At 56.1% G+C, this 13,141-nt stretch overlaps 1 protein-coding gene across 1 annotated transcript in view; it reads right to left on the reverse strand.

Moving 5' to 3' along the window:
• The window catches only part of GRID1 (glutamate ionotropic receptor delta type subunit 1), a 618,720-nt gene that overhangs the window by 178,071 nt on the left and 427,508 nt on the right, over positions 1 to 13,141 (reverse strand). The window contains exons 7-8 of the mRNA XM_087824100.1: positions 2,293 to 2,454; positions 210 to 329 (exon numbers count right to left, since the gene is read on the reverse strand). Of these exons, the coding sequence (XP_087680226.1) occupies positions 210 to 329; positions 2,293 to 2,454 (282 nt within the window). The remainder of the gene's footprint in view (positions 1 to 209; positions 330 to 2,292; positions 2,455 to 13,141) is intronic.

The following is a 13,141-nucleotide window of genomic DNA, read 5'->3' on the forward strand; positions in this document are numbered from 1 at the left end:
GCAAGGCTGGCCCTCCAGACCCCACTGTGCTCAGGGACCGCATGAGCTGCACCTGGGCACTTTCCGTTGGCAGCATCGAGGGCAACAGCAGCAGAGACTGGGGGCAGGGCCTGCTGGGGAGGGGCCAAGAGGTGGGGGGACCTGAGCCACTGCAGCAAGAAGAGGGGGAATGCAGTTGGAGGAGGGGCAGTGGACTCCCAGAGACTCACCTTTCGCATGTCTTTGCCAAAGGTCTCACTGTAGGTTGTGCCAAGGATTTCAAACTGGACGTAGGGATTTGCGCTGTCCTCCCGAAACTCCATCACTCCGGTGAGACCGGTGATGTGGCCCTGCAGAGAGAAGGGCCAGCCACTGGAGGTTAGGCAGATACGGGCGAGGGGATGGGATCCCAGGGCGAGGTGGCGGTCACCGGGAAGTGAAGGGCAAGGCCCGGGGAGCAGTGGGCACACGATAATGACAGGGTCGCTGCAGTCCTAGGGCCTGAAGTATGGTCCACGCTTCCCAGGGCCTTGCTCACAGGGAAAATCCCTAACCCTGCACCTGTCACTGATGCAGTCAATACGATGAAAGGACAGGCCTTGTGCCACACACTGTGCTAGCATGGGATTAGAGTGACCGCTTCGGTCCCGCCCCCTGGAGCTTACAGCCTACCCTTGCAACCTGCCCCAGGGGCTCACCTCAGCTGAGCCAAGCAGGAAGCCAAAGGTCAACAAGAGCCTGGCAGCCAGGGGTGGAGGCTGCAGGGCAGCAAGCATGAGAACTAGAGGCCAACCCAGCTCCAGTCCGGGCTTTGTCACCTGTGCCACCTCAGGCAACTAATCTCCTCTCTCCCAGCTTCAGCCTAGAGTTTGTTAGATCCTGCAGGTACCTCGGAGAAACTGGGCACAAAGCACAGTGACTGGCAGGACTGGGTGTGGTGGGTGCGTATGCCCAGGCCTCTCCAGGGTTCAGTGGGCTCCGTAGGAGCAGGTGCAGAGAGGCTGAGCTAACCTGGGGGAAGCCCATTCTTGCTACAAGCCTGGGACGGGTCTCATCCAGCCTTGATCTCCCATGGACTGTGAGATGGAACAGTCCCAGAGACTGAGTGGGCCCAACAGGGCCCCCCGCTCTGGCCTGGGCTGCGCTAAATGTAAACCACGCCAGAGTATGCTCGCTGCCACTGGAACCACACAGTTTACTGGGACTAAGACTCCCAGCACTGTAGATTTCCTTAAATGCTATTTTGAAGCCTCTAAAAGCCAATTCACTCTAACAAATCTTCTGTGGATTACCCAATTCACTTTAAATCCAGCCTTCTAACTTGGTGTCCTGCTCAGCATGCCAGCACAAGTAGAGTGCCTGCACACACACACTCGTACACACACCAGATGGACACCCCTACATGTGTACACACACATGCATGTACACAACACACCCTGATGAACCCATGCATGTGTGCACGCATGCATGTACACACATGTGCCCATACACACCTGCATGCATATGTGTGCACACACAAACAGATGAGATCTTGGCTGATTGGCACATCTACTGCCAACTAAGACAGCCTTTCTTACAGACAGTGCCAGATATGAGCTGGGCAGTTGCTTCCATTTTTTTTACTCACAGCAGCCCCCCTTTATCCACAGGGGATACAGTCCAAGACCCCCAGTAGACGCCCAAAATCATGGGTAGTACCAAACCCTAATATACTATGTTTTTTTCCTATACATCCCCATACCTATGATAAATTTTAATGTATAAATTAGTCACAGTAAGAGACTACCAACAATAACAACAAAATAGAACAATTATAATGATATACAGCAATAAAAGTTACGTAAATGTGGTCTCTCTCTGGAAATATCTTACTGTGCTGCAAGCACCTCCTTTTCCTGTGACACTGGGAGACGGTGCAATTCCTATGTGACAAGATGAAGCAGGTGCTCAGAATGATGTGCCATTTAAAAACGATGAATTATTTCTGGAACTTTCCATTTGATATTTTCCAACCATCATTGACCAAGGGTAACGGAAACTGCTGCAAGTGGAACCATGGGTAAGGGGGGACCTCGGGCAAGCTACTTCACCTCTCTGAAGTCAATCTCCTTACATGAAAACAGACTATAACACAGAGCCATGAATCCTAGCTCACTCTTCCCTCAAATCCTGGGACAGGAAGAGCGGCAAGAAGACAGGCCTGGGAGCCTGCTGGGCAGCCACACAAGGAGCTCCACTTCAGGCCAGCTGCTGGAGGAGGCGGGGGTGGGAGGGGCGTGAGGAGGGGCCCAGGGGGGCTCCCCTCACACAGACCTTCTTGATCGTGTCCAACATGGACCTCCCTCCGTTCCATGGCTTGGTGGACTTGCGGATGCAGTTGAGGCTCGCCATGCTGTGCCACTTCCGGTCCTCCAGCTTCCGGTGGAAGGCGTTGGCCAGCATCAGGACACTGTCATACAGGTAGAGGTTGGAGATCTGCAAAGACAAAGGCAGTGGAACCTTTCCCACTGGCGCATTTCCAGAGAGACAGAGAAGCCAGAAGAGGGCTGAAGTGACCCAGGATGCTAACACTACCAAGTGGTGCCCAGTGTCTGTGCATTCAAATCCCAGGCAGGAACTGAGTAGAATAAGACCCAGCCCTGCTTCAGGAACTAGAGTCGGGGGTGGATCTGAACATCAACTGGAAAACTGTGGTGGGGTCTTGCACACAAGCCCTGGCAAGACTGGAGTGGGACGTCCTGCTCAGGTAACAACGCGGGAAGGGAAGGTGGGCAGAAAGCTCAGTCTAGATGGGTTATGGGATAAAAGGGGGGGAGCTTTATAAGGAGAGCTCAGCATTAGGCAAAGGCATGACTGTGCAAAGGAGCAGGACCAGGTGGGGCAGGGTATGCCAGGATTTCCTATAAAGGACCAAAAGTGAGGATTTTAGGCCTTGTGGGGCTTGCGGTCTCTTTGCAACTGCTCGACCCCGCTGTTATAGTATAAAGGAGCCATAGCAGATACACAGACAAGGGTTGTGCCAATAAACCTTCATTCACAAAAACAGGCAGTGGGCTGGATTCAGCCTGTGGGCCACAGCTGGCCAACCCCTGGGTAAGAAGGACGGAGAACAGTTCGAGGCGTCTGCAATGTAGGGAGAGTGGGTCGAGAGGGCGGCAGGGACTGAGCCACATGGGCCATGCTAAGGAGAAGGGCCATAGGCAGCGTTAGGGGAAGGGCTCCCCTGGAGGATCTGCACCCGGGCATCGCACTCTTGCCTTAGGAAGGCTGCCCCGGTCCCCGAGCGGCGCAGGGCGGCTGTGGCCATGGAGATTCCAGGCACCACAAGCCTGATCTGCAGTGGCATTGCTGCCAGTCAGGGGACACTTTTGGGATTTGCAACTGTGCGCACCTGAGAGCGTCCCCTCTGCTTAGCTGTCCACAGCACAGCAGGTCCAAGAGGAGACACAGGCGCCCTGGAGCTCTCGAGAGCAGGGCTGTGAGGGGGAAGCTGGAAGAGCGGTGAGAAGACTGCACCATGCGGTGCACTCCAGGCGGGGACAGGCCTGCCGGTCACCCTCCTGACCAGGCCTGAGAGCCCTGATCCTGATTAGCCAGAAAACCAGCACCTGTCTTCTCAGGGGCCCAGCAGAGCCCCTGTGGGGAGGAGGGCAGCCCTGTTCTCAGGTGACACTCCTCATGCCATCCCCCTCTCCCACTGGGTGTCACGGAGCAAGAAGGGGAGACAGGAAGAGGAGGGCGGGGAGGAGGCAGGTGCGTGGCCGGCACAGTGGCTGCTGTGCAAACAACCATCAGCCAGAGGGGTCAGAGGGAGGGCTCTGCCCACGGCAGCAGCCAGGTGCCTGCCAACAATGTCAGAAAACAAAGCCACCAGATGTAAATAGGAGAGTGTTGGCCTCACAGGGCTCTGGGAAGATCAAATAAGACCCCTGGGCTTCAGGAAGAACCCTTGCTGCCTCCCAGCCTCCCCACCCCACCTCTAGAATTCCCCTGGCACCCCAAACCTCCATGCTTGTTCTCAGCATGCAATTTCTATCCTCACATAGGCTGGGCACTCCCAAAACAGAGCCCCAGACAAGAGCTTGGGGGAAAGGAACTGTCGTCCGCAGCTGAGTCGGGTGGGCCAAGGGAGCGGAGAGAGCTCAGAAACTCCTGCTCCACCATGCGCGCCCAGAGCGGCACCGCACTGCAGGCAGGGCTGCCGCCTCCCGCGTCTCTGTGCGCTGGGCATTCCTGCAGAGCCGGTCCTGTCTGCTTCAGCCCGCATACCTGCGGCGGGCAGGGCCATGCGTGCCACTGAGGCCTGCGTTCCTGGCACCTCTCCATCCTGCCGGTGTAAGAAGCGTATAGAAGACAGACAGGAGATGTCTCAGTGGTGCCAGGAGGGTGCCGAGGGTGACCAGCTACTGCCAACTTAAACAAGAGCCTCAGGCCAAGGGGAAGCAGAAGTGTCAACACCTGGGCACCTTTTCTGGGACCCTGCAGTCCCGACACAGAGAAGTTATTCCCACCCCCTGGAATTCACCGTAGGCGCTGCAGGGACACCAGGACAGAACCGTGTCTCCCACCCTCCAGCCCTGGGGACGTGCTGGGATACAAAGTGATAATGGAGACGTTGTATAAGAGGATGTAAGCCACTGAGAGGGAGCTTGGTTTTATTTTTTCTGAAAGGATAACTCGAAGCTGAGAGTCCTTGGTGACAGAGGATTTCTCTTCTTAAGTCATTCACGGGTCCCCCAGCCACCCACTCACAGCCGATGCTACTCAGCCAGGGACACTTGCACTCACATCTGCACCTGCGCACACCCACACCCAGGCAGCACCGCCCAGCTGTGCCCAGACCAGCACCCGTGGGTTTCCTTTTTCCCTCCGGCATCTTGATTCACAATAGATTAAGGTACTTAACAAGGGTATGAATACAGAGAGGCCTGCTACGAAGAGAAAACACAGGATGTGACTCAGAAAGGCCAGGGAAGCCCTCAGGTTCCCACAGTGCCTGCGGGAAGGGTGCGCACATTCGAGTTCCAGGGAACCGGTGTGAGTGATGCCCTGCCTGCGTGGACGGCCTTCCCGCTGCCCCACTCACCACGGAGCACCTGTTGCCATGGCAAACTACACACTGTCAGCTCTCAAGTGCATCCCCTCCCCGAACTCTGAGCGTCCTAAGTACAGGAGATGTTTTCACTATTCTAGATACTTCTCTCTATATATTCACTATCTCTAGAACCCAGCACCCAGGGCGGGCGGATGGAAGGATGAATAGATAGATGGATGAGTGTGTGGGTAGGTGAGTGGGTATGTGTAAGAGGAGGTAGGGAGATGGGGAGATGGATGGATGGATGGATGGATGGATGGATGGATGGATGGATGGATGGATGGATTTATCTCTTGATAAGAAAGCACACACTGAACTTCGTTCACAAAAAGAAAATACAGAAAACAGCAGGAAAAAAAGATTTGCTGCCTCCAAATGTGACTGTTCAAGCAACAGTTTGCTTATAATTCATAGCCCACTCAGGATGTCTTACTCCCCACGAGGAGCTGCTCGGGTCTCCACTCACTGCTGTTCCTTCTCCTGGTGAGTGCTACCTTAAGGCTCCCCAGCCTCAGACAGCTGACACTCGATGCTGGTCTGTGGTCCCTCCTCTGTTCCCACCTCAGTGTCCTCAGGGGACAGCCGCTGGATTCACTGGTGGGGACGCAAAGGAAAGATGCTGCCCTCACAGTCTGGCTGTCCAGAGAAGGGACTTATGGGGACAAGATCAAGAAGAGAGAGCAGAAAAGCAGCCTCTGGTTGGCTTCCTCCAGTCCTGACAAATGCAGGAAAGGCCTTTCCTCTGGGTGAGTAGGTGGAGACCAGAGTCAGGGCTCGATCAGGCTGTGCCCCTGAACCCAGGGAGCAGTCTGGAAGGAGAGAGGCTCCTGCTGCAGGGACACCCCTCACCATTGGTCTTGAGGGGCTAGCAGCCCAAGCTGGAGCTACAGGCAACAGGGCCAGGGCGGCGGGTGACTGGCCTGAAGGAGTCCTTGCCTTTCCCCTCCCACCTCAGTTCCGTAACAGCACAAAGCTCATTCACAACAGACAGACAGGCAGTGCTGATCCTGTCACTGTTTGAACCCTTAGCCCCCTGGGGCTCTGGCTGGCCAGGAAGGCTGTAGCACAAAAGTGACAAGGCCCAAAAGGCATTTCTAGTGAGAGTAGACATGAGGAGCAAAGGAGAGGCAGTGTTGATGCCAAGGGTGTGGCGGAGAAAAGACCCGGATGCAAAGCAAAGGACCTGGGACCAGGTCAGAGATGCCAGAGGAAGTCAAGTCAGAGGCACATGGACCCAGACCAGGAGAGGGAGCCAGGGCTTCCTGGGACCCGCGACCTCTTCCAGGTGGGGACAGAGCTGGAAGGAGCCAGGCTGGCTTGGTGGCCCCCCCATAGATGTGTGTGAAGTTCCTCTTCCCGTCAGACCGCGGGACTCTTACTGTGCTGTGCACGCCGCGAAGCCTGGCACGATGGGCACACGTTTGGGCAGCTCTATTCACCACCACACCCCAGCCTGGACGGCAGCGTGGACACAGCACATATGCTACAAGCACTCAGCGAGCAGGCTGACCTCCACTCACGTTCACTTGCCTAGTGCTGTTGAGCAAGGCCATCCGTTCCAGACTTATGTGGATGATGATAAAACACAATGTGATTGGGGCCTTGAGGAGGTACCATGGGTGCCCCCACTAACCCCTGTGAAATGCAGGCAGTAATGTGTGCCAAGTACTGTCCTAAGCAATTTGCGTGTGTCTTCATTTTTGGAGGGACAGAGACAGAAAAAAATGGAGAGGACATACAGGACCCAAGCGGGCTGCTCCTCCGCAGTGTCCGCAGCTGTGGGCCCAGCACACACCCTACACACAGGGCATGGACCCATTGTGAAAAGGAACTTGGATCTGCCAACACCATTCACCTTCTTCCCCAATTCATCTTGGTCCTAAAGTTTTCCCAGGGCGAGAGGGGTCGTATCAGACTTTTACAGGTTGTGGCTCAGAAGATTGAGCAAGGATCGGCCCTGAGCATTATGTCCCCAACACTGCTTGAAATCTGCTCACCTGGACACTGTCCCTGGCCTCTGCTGGACCCCAGCAGCAATGTCGCAGCTGCCAGAGCACCCTGGGCCTGAGCAGGGCCTTCCAGGGCTGCATGCCCCAAGGTGAGGACAGGCCACTTCTCTGTCCCGGTGGTGTGCCATAAGAGGTGCGAAAGCAGGAAGGCCCAGGGGTTCCTGACCCAGGCTCCCGAAGGGAGGCGGCTTGGTGGGCGCAGAGGCTGGCGTTTGCAGTGCAGGGCTGGCCAGCCAGGGAGCCTGCGCACAGCCAGTCCTGCAGGAGAAACCCAGGCGTGCAGGAGAGAGCGGAGGCAGGCAGAACATGACTAGAGCAAGTGGCAGCTGCAGCCCAGCCCTGTGGGAGGCACCGTGCTCTGTACTCTGCCCCCTGCTCAGGCTTAGAGGTTTCGGTCCTGGGGAAGCTTCCTTATGGCCTTCCTCATGGTCACCTCCCGTGACCTCGCATGGCTCAAGTACCCTCACTCCTCCCTAGGGAGACGGTAACCACTTTGCCTTGTCTCCCAGCCTCAGGCCCGCCCCTCTGCCCTGCACACAACTGTCTTCCTTGGACGCACATCTACAAGGGTCATGCCCTGTCCTTAGCACCCTGGCAGCTGCACTCCTCTTCATCTGACCTTCCTGCCTCTTACCTCTTGCCTCAGACGCACAGAGCTCTGCCCCTGCTCGCCCCAGCCTCTGGCCTTTGCATATGCCATCCTCCTTAACTGGAACACACTACAAAAGAGTGGTTAATATTGCCAATTTATTTGGGATTTGGGAGAATTAAGAGAGAGAACATTTGTGAAATGTCTTAACGTATGAGCTGGCAGAGAATGTGCGTAATGGGTATTTGTGGAACTAATGAATGCTGGATAGTTTTAAACCTGTTCTTAGAAAAAAGGACACCAAGGTTAACAGACGTCAAGGTGTTTGCAGGAGGATGCCTCATGGAATATGAGTGACAGAGGGGAGAAGCCACACTGGGGGAAGGATGCAGGAGCCCTGGACCAGCGTGTCCCATGGGGAGCTGTCCTCCAGTCGGGACCTGGGTGTGCATTTCCATGGTGTGTGACATTCCGCAAGGCAAGAGGTGAGTCCTCAGAAGGGAAGTAGGTAAGTGAGGTCACGTCTCTGGGAGGCAGGGGGAACTCCACCGAGAGCTCTGCCTGGGGCTGGAAGCTCGAGAAGCCCGGGAAGACCCTCCGGGATGAGAAGGGGGTGGAAAACAGGCCTGGCTTTCTTAAGAGTTAGTACCGGAACCCCCATTTCATCATAACCACATTTTATTTAGGAATATATCTGTGTCAGCAGAAGCAAAGGCTACTAATAAGACTGTTAAACTGATCTTCGTGAGAAAATAAGGGAGAATTGACTTTAGTGCCAAGACCCAGAGGGAGAAAACTGAGGGTGGACCAGAAAGCCAGCAGGATGGTGAAAGGGGACTTAGCACCTCAGGGGCTTTCTGTGCAGCCACCGTGCAGATGCCACCCCTGGGCCGCACCCCATATGTGACACCAGCTCTGAGATCTGGGTTTGCTGCATTGTTAGAACCAGGAAAGGCACTGGTCTCCCATCTGGGTCAGCAGCAGGTGGGACGAAGGCAGCCCCGTCAGGAGCTCAGGTGGTCTGTGGACTCACTGAGTCCTCAGGGCAGGATTAGAGGAAGGAGCAATAAAAGTATAAGCCCCTGAGAGGCGTGTGGAGCAGGTCAGGAGAGCTGTGTGCCGCTTCGCATCCTGTCTGGACCTCAGCAGGCAGAGACGGGAGAGTCGGGAGAGTCTGGAGCACAATGGCCCTGCCCCTGGCAGCCCCTGCTCTGTGCCCTGCACAGTCGGCACCATGCCAGGTGCTCCAGCCCCGACTCCTCCGGGGCTGCGGGGTCCAAGCAGCTGTTGTGCACGCACATCATCAGGGCCAGAACCACCCTTGAAGGAGCGGAAGTACAAAGGCAGCCAGGTTCCAGCCACACGCCAGAGTCTTGTCATTAGACCATTCACTGCCCCACCCAAAGCTGAACCTGGGAAATGTTCTCATTACGAAGCGCTGCACCACCTCAACGCTTCTAAGCAGCCCCATTCCTCTCCCCTGTCGCTAATCAGGCCAAGCAGGCTGAGCAGGGAGCGCTCCTGGGCCAGCAGCGGGAGCTTACCTCAGAGAGCTCCCCAGACAGGCCTGGCCCTCCAGCAAAGTCAGACAAGCAGCCACAGAGGGTCCAGCTGGGAGGACAGGCTGACGCCCAGATGTCACAGCTTGAGAATCCATCCCAGGCCAGGCCACTCTACCAGACTGCTGCCAACCCACCTGTCCAGAGACAGGGCACCCCGAGCAGGCCTGAGGAGGGAGCAGATGGTGCAGAGGGCAGAGGGGACAAGGTGACAGGAACTCCGCTCAGGCAGAGTCCAAGAGGAGGGTGTGGAGAGTGGGGAGGGGTGTTTGGCCATAGAGAGGATTTCTGGTTCCAAATGCACACGAGGCCACCTGCAGCCAGGGCGGCAGCCAGGTGCACCCCAGGAGACCACCTGTGTGCCCGTCCCTGACCAAGGCAGCTGTGACCTGCGCCCTCTGGCTGCTCACTGTTCCGCCTGGGTCTCTGGGGGAAGTGCAGCAGGAAACCGGCTGCAGTCCCAGGCGGCTCTGGTGGGGGCGGCTCCCAGCCACTCCAGAGGAGAGGAGGCTCCGTGCAGGCTGAGAAAGCACTTGCAGCCCGGGGAGAACACAGAAAGCCTTAGAGAGAGATACGAGCGGCAGCGGTTTTGAAATGCTTTAACAGACTGAGCAGGGCGGCAGTGGTTCCGTCTATCAAGCCACTCAACAATGTTAAAATGCACGAAACGGAGAAATTCCAACCTGAGGGAGCATTTTATCACACACCAGATTGGGCCCCGTGACAGTGCAGCATTTGCTGCACAGCGATCAGACAGCACAGCCTGTACCACTCGCCTGTCCCCCTTTGGAAGCAGACTTGCAGACGGGTGGGGCTGCACTACGGCAAAATGTCCGTCACCTCACCTGCAGCAGGGAACTGCCAGGTAACGCGGCTCTAAGACGGTGCCTTGCAGACCTCCTCTGAGCATCACTTTGGGACGTCTCAGCACAGCAGCAGGGCTCTTCAGGTCTGGTTATCAGTTGCATTACTGCTGACTCAACCAGCCCTAAGCTAGCTTGTCAAGGAAACAAGACAGGAAAACCCAAAGCACACAGGGCTCAGTGGGGAAAACCAGACAGCAGCTCTCACACGGCAAGTGCAATGCTTCTGGAGCCGCTAGAACACACTGACATAGGTATTTTTCTTCCAAGGACTTCATCTATACTAAGTAGGAACCAAACTGATTTGCTATAATCGTGCTCGGCTGCCTTTACGGCACAGAAAGCCTGGACCACGGGCCCAATAAAGGGAGACGGAGCTTTGAGGCCAGCTCCACAGGAGGCTGAGAGGTGGATGATCCTGACAAATGTCTCTGTTCTTGATGGTTGTCAGGAAAACTTCGGACCCAGAATTATCATCCTAAGAGCAGCTGCTGGGGGAGAAGCTGAAGGTGAACCTGGGAGCTCCATCTCCAAAAGGAGGCTTCCTAACTTCACCAAGAAGGGTTAATTATCCATGACATATTTTTCTTGAGCTGGTTGTTCTAAACATATTAGTCTCCTTGGTAAGTCTCACAGCCAGAGGCCAGTGGACACTAGTTTGCCTGCTGCACTGTCGTTAAGAAAGAAAGAAGTGTCAACAGCTACGGCGGAGACCTGAAGGGCACAGCCTGCGAACGGGATGAGTCTGCAGGCTGTTCCGTGGCTGCTGGGCAGGACGGGTAAAGAAACCCACATTTCCCTCCACCACAGCCCCATGCAAGGCAGCAGATGCAACTAAGATGGAGATTCTTTAATACAGCATTTTATTTACAGGTCTATAAAGAGGCTTCTAGAGACCATTTAACTTGTGTTAAGAGCTACACTTATCACAGATCCACCACCCATCAGTCCTAAGGGAAGGTCTCTGTGAGCAGAGTCTTGTATGAAGAACTCAGTGGCCCCAAAGACACGGCCTCCTCTCCCAGGAAAGGGAGCTCGACTTACTGCTACAGGGGTGACGGGCCAGTCAGCGTGTGTGACCCCTGTGATGTGGGGCGGACAGGTGAGAGATGCTCTCCCACCTGCTGTGCTCAGGAAGACACGGGCACTCTTCCGTTCACGGAACGAGCCTTCCCATGGAAACGCTGGCCTCCTCCATAGCAACACTACTGGTAGCTCAGTCTCATTCTAAATGTGTTTGTTTTACATGTTCTCTCCCTTACTTTTCCCTATGACTCTAAGAGGTAGGTAATATTCTATAATCCCCAGCTTACCAAGGCAGAAACTGAAGCACAGAATGACAAATAATCATGATTAAGTAATTAGTACTCCGGTTACTGGAACCTGAAGCCACGTGACCTGGCTCCTGTGACAGCTGGGGCTCAGGCCCACCTGCTGCTGCCATTGGTGCTGCCACCACAAGGCCTCTGGGGTGTCCTCTTCCGTCTGCTCGCGATGCGGTGCCTGGGTCCCAGCAGGAGCAGAGAGGGGCCATGAGGCCCCGGCTCCAGGCCTGACGCGGCACTGACCGGGTGTGGCGATGACTCGCACAGCCTTCCTCCCCCGCTCCCCAGCTGTGCCGTGCTCTTGCTGGGCGTGGGTCATTTCAGTGTGGCCTCTGCTGCATTCCTCCTCAGTCCCATCAGTCTCCCTTCCTTTCTTACGCTCCAGGTCAGGCTCTGTAATCCGGTGTGCCTGCTGTGTGGCCAACGCATCCACCTGCACCTTTCAGTCCATGCAAAACGAGCAGCCATAGGCCTCCAGGAGCACTGCTTCCCCCCACCCCAGCTGTGCAGCAATGTTTGTGCAGTGGGACATGGCCCCCCGCCCCTCAGGCAGAAGCGCAGTGTGACTAAGCAATAACCAGAGAGCTGGATGGGGGCACAGGGCAGGTGGAGACAGGCTGGCATGTGTCTGGAGAGGATGACGCCCTGCAGGGCAGAGCCTGGGGGACCCTCCCAGGGCCCGGCTCCATGAGCAAGGGAGCCTCCTGCCCCCGACCCGGTGGGGATGCGGGATGGGCTCACACTGCCTGACCACATGGTCCACTCCTCCTCTTTCCACATAGAGAGCAGGGTGGTGAACGCAGAGGCCCTGCCTCTCCCTCCACACAACAGCACATGGGGAAGCAGGCAGGCCAGAAGCACCCAACCAGAAATTTGAGCACTGAGCACCTGCCTCTCCTCCTGGCCCCTGTGCACTGGGCTCCTGGGCCCCTGGGTCCTGCAGAGGCCTTTGGGCCACTCTCTTGGCCAAACGTTTCACCATCTTAGAGAAACCCAGACATTCTGCGGCTCCCCGGAGCAGTGACCATGGAGAGTGGGAATTACTGCAGCAAAAACTCGGTGTCTGCCGCGTTTCTGTAAGAACTATTTCCAGGTTTACCATCTGTTGGGGCCTGTTTCTTCCCACCCCCTGCCCCTGCCAAATACAAGATTGTAGAATGGATTCCATGCTTTGGCAAATCACAAATGTGCCCAGCCCACTCCAGAGACTAGCAATCCCCCCCCCAAATGTGTGTCCTGACAGGTGACACCAAAACGTCCCGGGGTGGGACTGACATTCAGGTGGCAGACACAGCCCGCCCTGTCCTGAAGCCTGACTCCCACGCCTCACCCCGGCTGGGGAAGCGGACGTAACTCATTCCGAAAGCCGAATGGCAAGCATGTCGCCTACACAAACCTCTGGGCGGTTTTCTCAAACCCAAGGGGAAGAAACCTCTTCATGCTACCTGGCCCCCAGCAAGGAGCAAATGGAAGTTTCCTTGTCATGATATTCTCAGCGGAGAAGCAGATTCTAGGACAGTTCCCACAGTGCCTCACAGTTACCCCACCATCCGCAAGAGCCCCCTCTCAGGGCCGGTGCACAGCCCACACCCTGCCCAGGCTGCGCCTCTGCTGAGGGACTAGGAGGACTGACCCTCTGGACTTGGAAGGAATGGAGCAGGCAGGCAGGTGACGGTCCTGCCCCAGCAGCGTCCTGGTTGACCTAAGCCTCAGTATAAAAAG

This window comes from Miniopterus natalensis, chromosome 14 (genome assembly GCF_054644295.1).
Source record: "Miniopterus natalensis isolate mMinNat1 chromosome 14, mMinNat1.hap1, whole genome shotgun sequence".
Taxonomy (NCBI): Eukaryota; Metazoa; Chordata; class Mammalia; order Chiroptera; family Miniopteridae; genus Miniopterus; species Miniopterus natalensis.